Source organism: Ambystoma mexicanum, chromosome 2p, assembly GCF_040938575.1.
Source record: "Ambystoma mexicanum isolate Mex_15411 chromosome 2p, UKY_AmexF1_1, whole genome shotgun sequence".
In the NCBI taxonomy this organism is placed as follows: Eukaryota; Metazoa; Chordata; class Amphibia; order Caudata; family Ambystomatidae; genus Ambystoma; species Ambystoma mexicanum.
The window spans coordinates 648,613,754-648,631,047 of NC_090923.1; the positions used below are offsets into that span (position 1 = coordinate 648,613,754).

Consider the following 17,294-nt stretch of genomic DNA (forward strand, 5'->3'; position numbering starts at 1 on the left):
GTTTGGAAGTAAGATCTCCATTAAGTCATCCGGGAGGTCCCAATCCTTGTATCTCAACCGCTCAGAAACCATGTGTGAAGGTGAAGAGTATTGACCTCTGGATGGAGAACCCAACCCTCCTCTCGCGAGAGAAGGTCCTCTTTGTGGAAGACGTATTGGAGGGCAGATGGCCATGTCCAGAAGGTCCGCGTACCACGTCCTCCTGGCCCATTAGGATCATGGATTTCCCGAACTTTCTCAACCTCCTGATCACATGAGGAATGAAGGGGACTGGAGAAAACGCATACAGTAGTGTAAACTCCCAGTCCACTGCGAACACGTCCCGTGGAGTTCCTCTTGGGGGATATTCCCTGGAGCAAAACAGTTACCACTTACTGGTCGCGAACAGTTGAGGGGTTCCCCAAAGTGTGACGATCTCTTGAAGGACTTCCTGAGCTAGTTCCCACTCGTGGGAGACTGTGCTCTGCCTGCTCAGAGTATCCGCCGCAGTATTCTCCTCTCCGGCTAGGTGTACTGCTGATAGAGAGATTACTTGAATTCCCCAGAACCAGAGCTGCATTGCATCTCTGCACAATGGTAGTGACCCTACACCTCTATTGAGGTAGTAGATAGCCACTGTGTTTTCTGTCAATATCAGGACGTTGCTTCTCCATACAGAGGGCAGGAAGACCTTCAGCGCTAGTCTGATTACCCTCCGTTCCAAAAGGTTTATGCAAAGTTTGGACTCCGATGGAGACCAACGACCGCCGATTGTCAGGTCGTTGGCATGGGCTCCCCACCCAGTGAGTGAGGCGTCCATCACTACAGTTATATCCGGCCATGGCTGCCAAAATTATTCTCTCTTGAGAATGTTGTCCTTGCAAACCCACCACAGAAGAACGAGAGACTCTGCTTGGAACTTTCAGGTGGTCTAACATTCTGTTAGAGAATTGGGACCATTGAGTCCTGAGAGCCCATTAGAGGGATCTCATTCTGAGGCGAGCCTCTAGCACCAGAAAAATGCAGGATGCCATGAGACCCATCAACCTAAAAAATAATAACGAAAATCAAAGGCTGGAAGATGCTGGGCATCATGTGGGACTTGTAATTGAGGGAGAAGCCCAGTCTGTGAGGACAGGTTACGCTGATATGTTTCCCCGGGCCTGTTCAGGTGAACATGCCCTGATCAGCCAATCGTTCAGGTAGGGGTAGACGTGAATACCCCCTCGCCTGAGATTCGCTGCCATCAACTTGGTGAAAACATTCGGGACGGAGGTCAGCCCGAATGGCAGAACTCAAAACTGATCATGAGAACCGTCAAACGCCAACCTCAGGTACTCTGTGCTTGTGATGGATGGGCACATGAAAGTAAGGCTCCTGAAGGTCCAATGACACCATCCAGTCTTGGAGTTGAAGAGCCTGAAGGATTTGGGAAAGGGTAACCATCTTAAACTAGTCCTTCCTGAGGAACTTGTTCAAGTCCAGATTGTTCTCATTCCTCTGTCCTTTTTGGGAATTAGAAAGTAAGGGCAGTACCAATCCTTGTTCGTTTCCGCCACAGGTACTTGTTCTATAGCACCTTTTTCTAGCAGGGCCAACGTTTCCTGCACAAGGAGCGGATCCAGAACTTTGAAAGAGTTACTCCGCGTGAATGATCCGGAGGCCTTTTTTGAAATAGAAGGCAGTAACCTTGTGCTACAGTTTCCAATGCCCAAGCATATGAAGCAATGCCCTGGCATTTTTTCAGATGCTGAGTAAGTCTACCTCCCACTGGGGTCCTGCGAGTGAAGGCCTCAGTGGTTTTGAGGTGGCTGAAGCGGCGGCTGAGGGTAAAGTGGCCACTGCTTAGGTTGGCTAAGCACCAAGAGGTAATCTGCTCTGACCTCCTTGACTGACTTATCCTCTTCCAATTGAGTAGAATTGAAAGGACTTACCCCTCCAAGAAGATGAACCGGAGTAGGGGCATTTAGGCTGTCTAATGGCAGCGCTAATGGATTTAGCCGCTGCTTTTGAGGTCTGCAGCTTTACCAAACTCATTAGCCTTGCTGCCAAACAGCCTCGAGCCGTCAAAGGGCATGTTGAGGAGTCTAGACTGCACATCTGTTGCAAATCCGGACTTCCACAATCATGCAAATCTGCGTAACACTGTGCTAGTTGTCATGAATATGCCGATGCTGTCTGCAGTATCCAGACCTGACTGGAGACATCCATCCATTGCCTCCTTATCCTTGATTGCCAGGAAGCCGCCTCTTTCTTCATCTTCTGGGATGTGGTCAGCCGCCATAGCTACACAATCCCACATGGTAAACGTAAACCTTGACAAGGCACAAGTTGCGTTAGACTTTAATGCCATACAGCCAGCAGTAAATATTTTTCTAGGTCAGGCATTCACCCTCATCATCCCCATCAGGAGCGATAGAGGGGTATGCTGATTGCTTGGTAGATGTAGCAGCCTGAACCACCAAACATTCTGGTGTTGGATGTTTCGTCAAGTACTCTGGGTCGCTGCTGGACGGCCTAAATTTTCTACCAACATTTGTATTCACTGCAGTGAAGTTTCAGATGTATCCCAATTTAACGAGACCCTTTTTTGTAGTTCAGTGTGAAATTGCAAAATTCAATCTTTTGGGGACCCTGGTCCAAAATGTCAGTCATGTCATCCTGTTCAAATGGAGGAGTAGGCATGCTCCAACTTAAAAACCAACACACTGCTCATCAGCTTTCTATAGGCAGAGTCAGCGTGGTCAGCAGCAACTTTTTCGCCAAATTCCTGTTCGGGAGAGGTATCTAAACCACTGGCTGACTGAAAGTTATCATACAAGTCTTTTAACCTAGACTCTTCTGAGATGAAGTCATCTGGCACATTAGGGGTGCCATATTCTAACCCAAATGGTGGTGTGTCATCATCTGAAGGGTCATGATCTTCATAGATAAAGGTTAAAGACTGTAAAAAAAAAAAGTCTTTCTTCAACAAGGGTTTGAAAAGCTTTTCCTGGGTTAATGTTGGCTTCGACAACTCTGAAGTAATTGTCGACTTCCGACACTGGTGTCGACGCTCTGACGGTGTTAGCAAATGAGATGGCGTTGTTGACTTCATATGCTTTTTCGAAAGGAACCCTCGATGGACTGGATTCCTGATTTGTCAAAGCCCTCAACGATTTCTCATTGGATTGAGATTTTTTTCAATGCTGTACCGGTTTATGGCTCGGTTTCGAAGATTTCGTCTTCGACTTCCCTTTGTTGTCTTTATACAGATCAACAGGTGCATTGGCTGTCTGATTGTCCTTCGAGGGGGTTGGGCTGCATTCTCAAAGATTATTATCATTTCATTACAAATGCATCCCATTTAGCTGGGGAATCTGATTTAGTTGGACATTTAATTACCTCAGCCGAGGAATCACTAGAGGTCGAAGGTGAACTGTGAAGCAGTTTCTTGGCCTTCTTCGAAGAAGAATTGCGTGATCAATTTCTGTTGACGAGAATCCCTCGACTCATCGGACTTTCCCTTTGAGCTCTTCGAAGGAGAGCTCAAAGGCAACCTCCCCACCGTCAGTTTATCTTTACGCTCCGTTAGAGCCTTCTCGGTTATCGCCTGACAGGAGTTACATTTGGAGGTACGGTGACTAGTACCAAGGCACCACAGAAATGTGGTGGGAGTCAGTGGTCGACATCTTCGATCCACAGTCATGGCACTTCTTGAAGCCAGACTTAAGCATTGATGGAGCCTCTGGGGAAGCCATTTTCAATGATTGAAAATCACTAACCAAGTTCACTGAAGAACCAAAGCACACTAATCCTTCAGAGCGTTAGCTCGGAAAAACAGAACTGAAGCCAACGCGCGCTGCGTGCGCTACTTATACTGATGTAGAAAGTCGAACTGTGGCCCTCGAGGGACATCAACTCGATGAGATGGCACACAGGGCCCCCCAAAACTCAAGCACCTGAAACTGGAAGGATAATCATCATAAAATGAGCAATGCATGTGAGGACACAATCTATTCGAATGTTTGGTTGCTAGAAAAGTCGTGATGATTTGAATCTCACACACACAGTAGGCATAAGCATCGAGAAGTGCCTAGGTAGTGACAATATTAAAGTGTCTAAAACTAGAAATCTTTCATTTTCAAATAAAATATTTGCAATTTGGACTTTCCCATGACTTGGTTACCTGTAATGCCGAATTCATAAAACAGGTGTTTCCAAGGTTGCTGAGTCCACAAAACCCAGGCTGCGACTGTAAATATGGCTCCCTGGTGTTGTGATTGTTGTAAGAGGATCCATAGGTCCTGCAATTTAACCAAAATGATAATGCAAAACAGTGAAAGGTGTGTCTATGATTTTTATATCAAACAGTGAAAAGGTAAACTATAGCCATCGTCATTGTCCAAAAGTGCTAGGATAGTCCTGCAAGAACAATTGTAGACATACCAAGTATAAGAGCTTCTGTTAGCCAGCTCGCCCCATCCCAACCTCTGCACTGCATCAATTAGCAAAGCAGTGTTAGCAAACACTGTCAACTGATCTCCAAATTGCACTAGGACATGTTCAGATGAATAGAGGCCACCCTATTCTGATGAACAGGGACAAACAATATTGTCTAGCCAAAATATCTGCATAGTGTGACTGAACAGCAATGCTTAGACTAAGGAGGACATGAGCGTGGTGAACAGTTCAGTTACGCACACCCTTAAGAATACAAGTTAGGCAGAATGTATAAAAGAACAAGTTACTCTCTTACCTGGTAACGTTCTTTCGATGGGATGGTCCGACAACGTATTCCATAGCTTTGACAGTAATCGCCACAGCGGTGCTGCTTCAGAAAATTTTCGGCATCTGCGTCCTGCGTCGATGACGACAATGCGCCGTCCCCGAGGACCTCCTCCGACAGCCGACGTCACCCGATGTGATAAGTAGGACGCACGACGCCCGTAGCCTAAGTTGTAGTTTTTTCCCCCCGAACGTGTGACACCAGTCTTCTGCCAGTCAGACACATACAAGGCTTTGCGGAAACGTAAGCTGCAATCGCATAAGAAATTCTGCAGTGGGGAAGGTAGGGAGATGCGATATGGAATACGTCGGACCATCCCATTGAAAGAATGTTACCAGGTAAGAGAGTAACTTGTTCTTCGAGGGGATTGGGTCCCCCGACGTATTCCATATCTTTGACAGACTCCCAAAGCAGTACCAAAGCAAGGAGGTGGGAAAAGAATTTAGAACACAAATTTAGCATGCCCAATCAAATTGCTGAATAATGGACTGCCTTGCCAAAGGCCAGATCCTGTCCTCGGATGGAATCGAGGGAGTAGTGACGTACAAAAGTATGTACAGAAGCCCAGGTGGCTGCATCACAGATGTTACGAATAGGAACACCCCTCTGTAGGGCAGTAGATGCAGCCATACCCCTGGTAGAATGGGCCCGCAAGCCAGCCGGTGGGTCCTTACCCGCCAAGCGGTAACACTCGGAGAAAGCCAAAATAATCCAACGAGACAAAGTCTGTTTCGTCACAGCTTGTCCCAAACGCTTTCCAACGTAACCAATGAAGAGTTGATCGTCCACTCTGACCCGGGACATGCATGAAATATAAAAGCTCAACGCTCTCCTAGGATCAAGCCTATGGAGCCTCTCCTCTTCCTTACCAGGATGCGGAGGAGGATAGAATGCCGGAAGAACCACCTTCTGGCCCAAATGAAATTCTGAAACCACCTTCGGAAGAAAGGAAGGACGAACTCGAAGGACAACCCTGTCCTTCTGAAACACAGTGAAGGGTGGCTTAACTGAAAGTGCCTGTAACTCACTCACTCTGCGAGCGGAAGTAACCGCAACCAAAAACACAGTTTTAAGAGTTAAGACTCAAAGGGCAAGAATGCAAAGGCTCAAACGGAGCCCCCATAAGAAACTTAAGAACAAGGTTCAAATCCAAACAAGGCACCAGAAAAGTTGACGGAGGGAACACATTTAAACTGAAAAATTAAAGGAATCTTAAAATAGGAACATTCTTCAGACGAGCGCTTAAATATGGACAGCGCCGCCAGGTAACCTTTAAATGGTACCCACTTACAAGCCCCTGTGGGCCAAGGAAAGCAAAAAAGACAGAACCATGGGAATGTCACACTCAAAAGGATCCACATTCTTAACTCTGCACCAGTCGCAGAATTTACGCCAATGGCGCAGAGACTTTGTTGCCGGCCGTCTGGCCAGGAGCAACACCTCCAACACGTCTTCAGGGAGGTCCCAATCCTTATACCTCAACCTTTCAGAAGCCAAGCGTGAAGGTTGAGGGATCTGACCTCTGGATGGAGAACCCGACCCCCCTCCCGTGAGAGCAGATCATCTCGGTAGGGAAGGCGACGTGGAGGGCAGATGGGCAAGTCGAGAAGGTCCGGGTACCACGTCCTCCGGGCCCACACCGGAGCAATGAGGATCATCCGGGAACCGAACCTCCGTAACCTCCGCAGTACTTGAGGGATGACGGGGACTGGAGGAAACACGTACAGCAGTGGGAATGACCACTCCACCACAAATGCGTCTCCTAAGGCTCCTTTTGGAGGAAATTCCCGCAAGCAGAACCTTTCGCACTTCCGGTTGACACTGGAGGCGAACAGATCCCCTTGAGGGGTCCCTCAAAGGGCAAAGAACTCTCAGATCTCGTGAGAGATCGTGCTCTGCCTGCTCAGAGCGTCTGCCGTCTCGTCATCTTCGGCCAGATGAACAGCCGAGATCGAAACTTCCTGCTGGATGGCCCAGAACTCGAGCTGCATCGCCTCCTTGCACAGAGGAAGTGACCCTGACCCCCCTTTTTGTTGAGGTAGTGCATGGCCACCGTGTTGTCCGTTAGAATCAGGACACTCTTTCCTCGCACAGTCGGCAGAAAAGCCTTCAGGGCTAGCCTGACGGCCCTCAGCTCCAACAGATTGATATGGAGTCTGGACTCCGACGGAGACCAACGACCGATGACCGATGACTGTCAACTCGTTGGCATGAGCCCCCCATCCCGTGAGGGATGCGTCCGTCACGATCGTTTCCTCCGGCCAGGGCAGCTAAAATGGGGCCCCCTTCATCAGATTGCCTTCGACGGCCCACCACAGAAGGTCCTGAGCGACCGAGGGCGGCACCTGAGCAGGGTCCGACATCCTGCCGGAAGAGTGCGACCATTGCATCTTGAGTGCTCATTGCAAAGATCTCATCCACAGACGAGCCTCTGGCACCAGAAGAATGCAGGATGCCATGAGGCCGAGCAACCTCAAGAACTCTAACGCTGGGAGCGTCTGGGCAAGTTGAAACTTGTGCACCATCTGCTGAATGTGAAGAGCCCTCACCTGGGGAGGAAAACACAGCCCCAGGGATGTGTCGAGCACTGCTCCGATGTACTGGAGCCGCGGTGTTGGCGTCAAATGGGACTTCTTTAAATTGAGGGAGAAGCCCAGCTTGTGAAGGGAGTGGCAGGTGACGGACAGATGATCCAGGACTTGCTCGGGAGAGCTCCCCCTGATCAACCAATCGTCCAGGTAGGGGTAGACGTGAATCCCCCCCTTTCCTGAGATGCGCTGCCACCACCACCATGAGCTTGGTGAAAACCCTTGGGGCGGGGGCAAATCCGAACGGCAGGACCCGAAACTGAAAGTGCTAATTGCCAACCGCGAACCTCAGGTACTTCTTGTGCTTGGAATGGATCGGCAAATGGAAGTAGGCATCCTTGAGGTAGAGAGACACCAACCAGTCCTATAGCTGAAGGGCCTAGAGGACAAGAGAGAACAACCATCTTGAACTTGTCCTTCCTGAGTAGTTTGTTCAAACCGCGCAAGTCCATGATGGGTCTCAATCCCCAGTCTTTCTTCGACATCAGAAAATAAGCGGAATACCATCCCTTGTTCCCCTCCGCTACAGGCACCATTTCTTTGGCGCCTTTCTCCCGTAGGGCTTGAATTTCCTGTGCAAGGAGCGGATCCGGACTCTTCAAAGAGAGGTTCCCAGATGGATTGTCGTGAGGCCACTGCTGAAAGGGAAGACAGTAGCCGTGGGTTATGATCTCCAGAACCCACACATCTGAAGTAATGGCACGCCACTCTACAAGATGCTGCGCCAGCCTTCCCCCAACGGGCGAACCATGGGACCTGGCCTCATGACTTAGTGGTAGCGGCTGCGGCGTTGCCTGAGGGCAAAGAGGCAACTGCCCGAGCGGCATTGGCACCTCGAGTACCCTGTTTTCCACCTCTGGCACTCTTACGGTGGCCTCTGACTGACGGCTCCTCTCGCTTTACTGAAGGACGAGTAATAGCGAAAGGAACCTCCCCTCCATTGTTGTCCCCTAGGACGAAAAGGCGGAGGTTGTCGAACTGCAGCGCCCAACGACTTCGCTGCAGCTTTCGAGGTCTGCAACCTCTCAAAGCTCTCGTCAGCCTTGCTGCCAAAAAGATGTTCACCGTCAAAGGGCATGTTGAGGAGCTGGGACTGCACATCAGGAGCAAGCCCCGACTTGGACCGGCTGACACAATCTGCCATGTCCAAACCCGACTGAACGGCCTAACACATGGCAATCTTGCCATCCTGAACCATAGCAAGGAAACCATTCTGTTTGTCCCCTTCGGGAATATGTTCAGCCGCTAATGCCACACAGTTCCACAGATTGTATGTGAAACGAGACAATGCACATACAGAGTCGGCCACCTGAAGCGCCATACCCCCTGAAGAAAACACGTTCTTCGCCCAGCCATCAAAACGTTTGTCGTCCCTATCCAGAGGGATGGTAAGATACGACGCCTGCTTTGTGTGGGCCGTAGCCGCCTGCACCACCAAACTCTCCGGAGTGGGGTGCCTAGACAAGTAGCAAGGGTCACTACTGGCTGGAAGGTATTTTCGCGACAAAGACTTGCCCACTGCCGGGAAACTCTCCGGATCAGTCCAAGCCGCCGCCACGCTTCTCTGCAGAGCCATTTGAAACGGCAGTACCGGATCAGTGGGGGGACCAAGATCGAGGATGTCCGCGAGATCATCCTGAACAAACTCCCCTTGGGGAGCCGACCATCCCAAGTACTTGGTGACCCGAGACATAAGGCGCCGGAACGAAGAATCGGCATGAGTGCCAGGCTCAGGCCTACAAAACCACCTCCGGAGAGGTGTCCAGTCCACTGGCATCATGCAGTGACTGCCTCAGGTCATCAAATTGGCTATGGCCCGAGAGAAGCTTATCTGGCACCGTAACCGGAACCAAGCCCTCATCAGAGCCCTCATCACCCTCTGAAATGTACTCCAGGCGGTGAGAGGAAGACACCTGGGGACCAAAGCTATGCCTGACCTTAGCCAGAGCCTTTCTAGGGGTTACCCCCGTGCCACGGGGCCACTCAGACACCACCCCCTTGAAAGGCGTCGAGGGCGCCGAACGAGTCGGCGCCAATGTAGAGCGAATCGGCATCAGCCGCAGCGCCGCCAGCATCGGCGGCATCGACACAGGCCTCGAAGCCAAAGCTCTGAGCGTGTCCTTCGACGACCTAGGCGCCGACAGCGTCGACAACCGCCTCGGAGGCGGAGCCTCGAGAGGGGTCGTCAACGACCTCGGCGCCACAGGCAGACATCTTCCTCGAAGACTGCACAGGATCACGCTGTCTCGAGCGCGTCGAGGACCGGGACCTGGAACGGGCATGGCGATAGCGGTTACCCTTGTCCGAGTGGATCCTCTCCCGCGAACCGCGCCGACCACCCGAGCCCGAAGGCGTACGAGCGGTGTCTCTCGAGCGATCACGACCGACCCCACTCGGAGGCGCGGACGGACCGGTGCCCTGCGATTCGAGAATCGCTATTATCTTCTTCCCGAAGGAAGCCCATTCCTCCGGTGTCGCTTACATGGTGGGATAAGCGACCCGCCGATGGGCGAAGTCCTCGGAAGAGGACGGGGAAGGCGGCTGATGCCGGCGCTTCCGGGAATGCCTCGAAGAGGTAGAGGAGTGGCGAGACCGACTCCTGGAAGGAGACCCACTGGACCTCTGATGATAACGCGGAGAGTCGCCTCTCGAATCATCCGTCGAAAGCCCCGCAGACCTCGACTTCCGGGGCTTAGACACCCTACCTACCGACAACTTCTTGCGCTCCCGCAAGGCCTTGGCCGTGAGCGACTGACAGTCGACTCAGTCGTCCGTGTCGTGGGCCTCCCCGAGGCACCAGAGGCAGGCGTTGTGCGAGTCTGTTACCGACATCTTGGACCCACAGTCCCCCGCATTTCTTGAAGCCCGGACGCAGGGTTGAAGACTAGGTAGACATCGTCACGAACAGGCTTTTCACAAAAACCGAACAGGTTCAAAGAACCGAGAAGTATACAACAGAAACTCCAAAGAGTGGAGGCGTACCGAGATTCACGAAGCGAACACGTTCGCGGAAAAAACAGAACTGAGGCTACAGGTGTCGTGCGTCCTACTTATCACATAGGGTGACGTCGGCCGTCTGAGGAGGTCCTCGGGGACAGCACATCGTCAACGACGCAGAAAATTTTCCGAAACAGCACAGCTGTGGTGATTACTGTCAAAGATATGGAATACGTCGGAGGACCCAATCCCCTCGAAATACAGTTACTTATTTAGGCCTTTGACAAATTTATCAAAGTACCACACTAAAACATTGAATGCTAATATATATGCACATTCACCTTGGTGTGCTTGCACTAACACTTTACTGTTAAACACAATCAAATACTTCCCGGGGATGGAATTAAGATGCTGGTTGAGATAGACATGCCTGAGTGAGGCTCTGCACATAGGTGATTAATGAAAACTTTCCGCAATGAAGAACTGGAACTCTGAGAAAGTGCAAATGAAGTAAATGTCTGGCACTGAAGCAATGCAGCCACCCATAAAGACAAGAAATGAATTCCTTTCAGCTGTGAGTGAAAGGTTAGTATGGCTGTTGCAGCTCTGGGCAACATTGTGCCCAGATAGTGGCTCATGCTGAGAAGCAGAGGGAGCGACATGACTTGCAGGTAGACATGCTGTACCCAGAGCCGGGGGAATGAATGAGGAACTGCACTGAGGCACTCCATGGCTATTGGGACCGGGCTGGGGTCAGCACGACTAATTACTGATGCGGCAGTGACGAGGGAGAGTAGCTGCAGAGAAAAGTACTGCGAGGACGCAGCATTGAGCACTACATGCGAAGCTGCAAATTTAAGTCACAATAACTGCCCAGAGCATAGACGCCAGGGCCCAGATCAGACTCTCCCATTTGTTGTGGACCACAAAACTGCTCCAAAGAAAAGGCTTTAACAATTATTATGTTACTCACCGTAGTGACTAACTTACTCTTAGTCCGTGGTCCCCTTTCGTCCATACTGCATGGGCGTCCCTTCCAAGAGATGATAGACGGAACCTTTTTCACCAGAAAAAAAAAAAAAAGAGAAAAAATCTTCCCCTTAAAATTTAGAGGTGCGCGGGGGTGAGGCCCTGGGAGCTTGCGCTGCCCTGACTCCGCCCTCCAGCGCCACCTCAGTCCCCATAGACTCGTCGGCAATAAATTAACATTGCCCATTGCCACCAGTTTTATTAGGGGGTGGGGATGGTGGGACATATGGAGGAAAGGGGACTAGGGACTAAGAGTATGGTGAGTAACTTATAATTACTCTTACGTCCCGTCCCCTTTCCTCGATACTGCATGGGTGATTACAAATGAGTGTAGCCCCTGGGTGGAGAGGAGACTCTTCTTAAGCAAATAGGTTCCTAAGAACCGCCTGTCCGAAAGCCACGTCTGATCTAGAGCTGGCATCCAAACAGTAGTGTTTGCAGAAAGCCCTACGGGGTGGCCCATGTAGCCCCCTGCTTATGACTTGCCAGGGGATAGGCCGCTGGAATGCGAGGGCCGCTGCCTTGGCTCTGACCGTGTGGGCGTGCATGTTGGCCGGCAGTGGTTTATGCTATCCCTCGCAAGCTTCTTTGATGGCAGAGACCATCCAACGGCTATGGAGGCCTGATATCTCGGTCTTGCTCCGCCGAAGATGACAAAGTCTGTCTGACTTGCGGAATCCCTTGGTCCTGTCGAAGTAGAAATTCAGGGCACGCCCGACATACAGGCAGTGCAGAACTCTTTGTGCCTCGTCTTTGGTCTCAGCAAAAAAGTAGGCAGCACTATTTTTTTTCCAGATGGAATGCAGAAGGCACCTTGGTAGGAAAGCTGTGTGTCCGCAGGTCTACTTTATCAGTAGTATAGGGCACGGAGGCTACCAGCACCTGGATTTTGTGGGTAGAGTCTGGCGAGTCCCATTAGATGCATCTTGACAATTGGGTTGGAAGAGAAGACCTCTTCCTCTGAATTTCAGTAGCCCCCAATGGCTGCCAAGTAAGTGCAGAAAGTGTCTACCTGCACGCCAGAGTAGGCGAGGTGCGCCAAGAAGGAGAGCACGTCGTCCAAGGTACATGCAAAGGGGTGGATAAACCTGCTCAGAACCACACTGAGGGTTGGTTTCTGTGGCGTGGGGTGAATGACCCTGGCCCCCCTGCTGTACCAGAAGATGTGCTGGGCCAGTCGGAAAGGCGAATGGGAGGTCTGTCCAAGAGGCTGAGCAGCTCCGAAAACCATGGCCTGGCTGGCCACCATGGAGCTATCAGAATGACGCCGAGTTGATGACACTCCTTGATCTTGCAGATCACCCTGTGTATCAGCGGCGTGGGTGGGAAGGCGTATGCGGTCATGCCGTTCCACTGAATGTCAAATGCATCGCCCAGGGAGTCGATGGATAGGAGGCAAACTGTTGGCACTTCCTGTTGTCCCGGGAGGCAAAGAGGTCCACTTGGGGGTGTCCCGATCTGCTGAAGATCTCCTGCAGTACGAGGTTGTTTAGCTGCCACTCGTAACTGTCCACTCCCAGTTTGTTGAGCCCGTCAGCCTCCAGGTTGGATTCCCCCGGAAGGTTGAAGGTCGTGAGGTAGAAGTTCTCCAGTGCCTGTTCCCACATGCGGACTGCCAGTCTGCATAGTGGAGGGGACCTGGTACCTCCCTGCTTGTTGACATAGAACATGCTGGTCGAGTTGTCCGTCTAAATGAGGACTTTGCCCTTGATAGCCGGAAGGAAGGCTCTGAGCGCTAGCCAGATCGCCTTAAGTTCCAGCCAATTGATGTGGTACTCCTGCCGGGTTCAGGTGCCATGGACGCAATGGTTGTCCAGAGTGACCCCTCATCCCTCGAGAGAGGAGTATGTAGTGATGGTAACCTGTGGGGTAGATTGCTGGAAGGGCTTGCCCGTCCGCAGGTTGCAGTCCCTGGACCACCAAGTGAGGTCCGGGTGAAGAAGAACGATGATCATCTCCGCCTGAGAGCCCCGTTCCTGGTTCAATGATCCCGTGAAGTGCAGCTGTATCCTCCTCATCCTGAGCCTCGTGTGGGGGACGGCCAATAGGACCTCTGCCATGAGACCCAGTAGGTGTTGGTACCACCAGGCCAATGTCACTTTTCTGCTGAAGTGCGCAGTGGCCCTCTTGAAGGCGGTGTTCTTGTTCTCCGAAGAAAAAACTCTCAGAGTCTGTGTCCCAGATGAGCCCCAAGAAGGTCAGAGTCTGCATAGGCTGCAGCTGCGACTTCTTGAGATTGAGCGAAAAGCCCAGATTGTGAAGTGTGTTCATGAGGGCATTAGAGGTGCGGTGCACCGCTTCCAGAGATGAAGCCCTGACGAGCTAGTCGTCAAGCTACGGATAGATGTGGTGGCCCTGAGAAGAGCAGCCAAAAGAAAGCACCTTGTATTGGAAATAGTAGGCCATGATCCTGAATCGATCTAAAAGAATGAGGCTGCCAGAGTGGGACGTGCAAGTACGCATCCTTCAGATCTAGGGAGCACATCCAGTCTCCCCTGCACAATGTCTCCACTATTAAAGCTGGCATAACCATCTTGAATTTTTGTAGAGGTAGGGAGAGGTTGAGAGTGGAAAGGTCCAGCACAACTCTCAGGCCCACATGGTTCTTTTTCTGAATGGCGAAAATCCTGGAGTAAAAGCCCAAGCATCGCTGGGAGTGTGGGACTTCCTCCACTGCCTGGCTCTCGACGAGCGACCGAATCTCAGCCAAAAAAGAGTTGCCGTCCCAACCTGGAGGAGTGGAAAGGCAGAGGGAGGAGAGGGGGGGGGGGGGTAGGGGGTGGGTAGTCTTCTCGTTGTTTGGGCATTGAGAATGTTGAGCCATCCAGGCCTGGATGGTTTGAAAGATTTTGTCCAGTGAGTCAAAGTCAGTGTGGTAGGTGCACCAGGTGGGTAGTAGGATTAGGGTATCATTAGCATAGTTCATATAGGAGATATCGATGGTGTTAAGGAGGTCGAATAGAGGCTTTGGGACGGTATTGTATAGCATGGGAGAGACACAGGAGCCTTGGGGAACTCCCAGGTGACTGGAGCTGGAGGGGCTGATGCAGAAATGGAGAAGACCCTCATTGTTCTATTTGATAGGAAGGACGAGATCAAGGCTGTTGCTTTGGTGGCGGGGGCCGCCAAGGAAAGGTGTTGGCAGAGAATTTTGCGATCAACCAGCAGCGTAGGGGTCAAGCATGAGGAGGAGGGCAAATTTGCCATTTTTATTTTTTTACTCATCCATTTGGATTTTTAAGTCTACGAGTGCTGATTCCCTTTCCGTAACCTGGACAAAATCCGGATTGGCGCAGTTAGAGAGGATTGGCTTCAAGATGCTTTGGGATCTTTAGGTATGCTGATCTGTCCAGTATGTTATGTGAGAATGTGACAGTCATGATGGGGTGGTGGGGATATTAGGGTCTCATGTAGGCTTGTCCTCTGTCCCAGCTAGAAGGTGCTTTCAAAGTAAATGTTCTGCCTATTCAGTTATTCCCTTTGTGTGTGTCTAGATGGACAAGATAGTTTAATTTAAAAAAGCATATATACACTCCTGCTCTGCTCAACACTCTAGCATCTCCACTTCGGGTTTTGCACCCCTTGCTGATTTAACAATGTCAAAACAAATTGCCTTTTAGGGCCCATTGCCTGGCCTAACTGGACAGGGGTCTCGATTGTGTTCTTCAGAGTTTGATGCAGTACCTAGTTGGGGTATAGTTCTTCTGAAATTTGAATTCACTCGTCATAAATGAACCAGGAGAAACGTTCAGCGAGCGAGGTAGTACATCAGGTTTATTTGTAATGCTTAGAATGAACACGAATACCTTTGGACTGCAGCTCATCCCAGATTTACATCCCCTTCTTGAAGTTAGGCATCAAACAACGGTGTTGTCAGGATTTGGTTTCTCAAAAGGAAGGCCCTTCTTAACATTCTATTTTTTGGTCCTCCAATGCCAAATTTCATATCTTCCTGAGATGCTAATTTGGTTGCCCGAATCCCCAGAAGCCTGGAATCTTTCCAGCACCCAAGACAACTAAATAGCTGTGTAAATGAGTAACGTTTATGCCTTGAGAATGCTGGGGGGCAGGTCAGAGATTTGTACAGATCTAGGCTGGTGGGTCGAAAGCCCCAAAGGCTGGGTCAATGGCACTTAAGGACCCAAGAGCCATGAAGGAAAAAGGCCAGCTGTGCAATATTTAAAAAAAATAGGTACTGTTTCAGAAGCAGGCAAGACTATGGATTACTTTCATACTCACTAAAAAATCATGTCCGATGGATAGGAGCAAGACTATGCTCATGGAGAATAATGAGACCAATTCATACTACCTGACTCAGTTGATGTAGTAGCCATCAGAAGAGTGGTTGGTCCTGGGTAAGACAGTGGCTCTACATCTGGAAATATTTAATTTCTACTATAGCAGTTCCACTCACTTAAACATACTCTCTACAACTCCTCCTGTGCAGATCCTTGCTGACAAAAGATCTTGTAGGTAAGCCTTATTGAGAAGCGATCTAAGGGTCTTGAGTTGGTCGGAAATAGCTGGAGCCAGAGCAGAGGTAGGTGTGGAGTTCCTCCTGGTCCAGAAGTGCAGACTTGATTCAGACCAGAGGGCAACCAAGCCCAACAAGCATATTCGCCCTCTCTCAATTAGGGGTATAACGGTATACAGTTATAGATACCGTGAACGGCTTAACTGAACTATAATAAACGTCACGTTGTTTATACCAGTATACCGTTTTAGGGCCTGCAGGTATTAAGTGACCTTTCCAATCTGATTTGGAAAGGCTGTAGTAAGCAAGCGCTGTGCAGTCTGGATCTTGCGCTGTGGGGTCTGCCAAGGGGGCCTTGGTTGGCAGACAAGAGCATAGGGAAAGTGAGTCCACATTATTAAATGCAGCTTTGATGCTCCGACCACTCTTTCTCTCTGATCAGTAGAGTCAGGTTAAAGATCAACCGATTTGTAGTTTTGGCACCAATTTGAAAGATGGGGAACTACACATCCCAGAATTCAAAGGGGGGAATGAACTGGATGTCCTCCTGATGCATACCCACAAACGTTATCTCTGTGGACTTTATGAACACTGGGCCTATCAGTGCTTTGTGCTAGTATATAAACTGCCCTCCCCCACTGTCCTCCCTGTAGATTGGCACTAGAGTTGTTGCTTCGCTTAATCCTACACATGCCTTCTACATTCAATTTGAAGTATTAGGAGCAATGGGGTGAGATATTTCTCAGGTCTATCCTCGATTTGTGACACCATCCATGAAAGCATTCCTCTGTCTCAACTCACATGACAAGGGTCCTAATGCGCTCAGACCTGGGGAAAATGGTAATGATGGGGCTGTGGTGAGGTGGTGGTCTAGGCCATCTTTGTGCCAATATGTATTTTAACTTTGTCATTTTCAAAAGGTATTTGTGCCACTATCTTTAAGAAGTTAAATGAACATATATTGAAAGAAATCGACAGCGCCCACTGAACACTGTCCTGTTAGGATTACATGGTCAGTGGTGACCAACAACAGACCTTTACAATACACCAGGCAGATGGTAGACCAGCTATAGTGATTTGATCAATATGCAACCTTTCGGTGAGTGTTTGTTGGCAATGACATTTTCACAAAAGAAACACAATGACATGGACTTTCAGACCTCACATGAGTGACTTTTCTCACTTTTAATGGGATAAAGCGTTATCAAAACAAACTTATGACTGATTGCAGCGAGGGGTCATGATGCCCATGCCATGTGGTTCCAAAATAATACAGGTCGAGGTTGATTTTCAAAGCGATGACCTGTGACTGAGCAGCAAGCTCATTGCTCAAAATGTGCATTTTAACACTTCCACTAGTCATTATTTCATTCAAGGCGATCAACGAGTGCCATGAAAGACCAAATCTTCAGCCGCCTTAGATTCCTGAAGTATCAGCTACAAATATGCAGAGACCAGTTTAAAAATGCTGACAATTTATGACCTTTAAGAAAATATTTGTTAAGATTAGTTAACTCCA

The 17,294-nt window shown here is 49.9% G+C and overlaps 1 protein-coding gene across 2 annotated transcripts in view; it reads right to left on the reverse strand.

The window, feature by feature from the left end:
* Nucleotides 1-17,294, reverse strand: part of USP4 (ubiquitin specific peptidase 4) — a 2,223,295-nt gene that overhangs the window by 1,693,856 nt on the left and 512,145 nt on the right. For both annotated transcript variants that reach the window (XM_069644193.1, XM_069644194.1), the window contains one exon: nt 4,148-4,265. In XM_069644193.1, the coding sequence (XP_069500294.1) occupies nt 4,148-4,265 (118 nt within the window). The remainder of the gene's footprint in view (nt 1-4,147; nt 4,266-17,294) is intronic.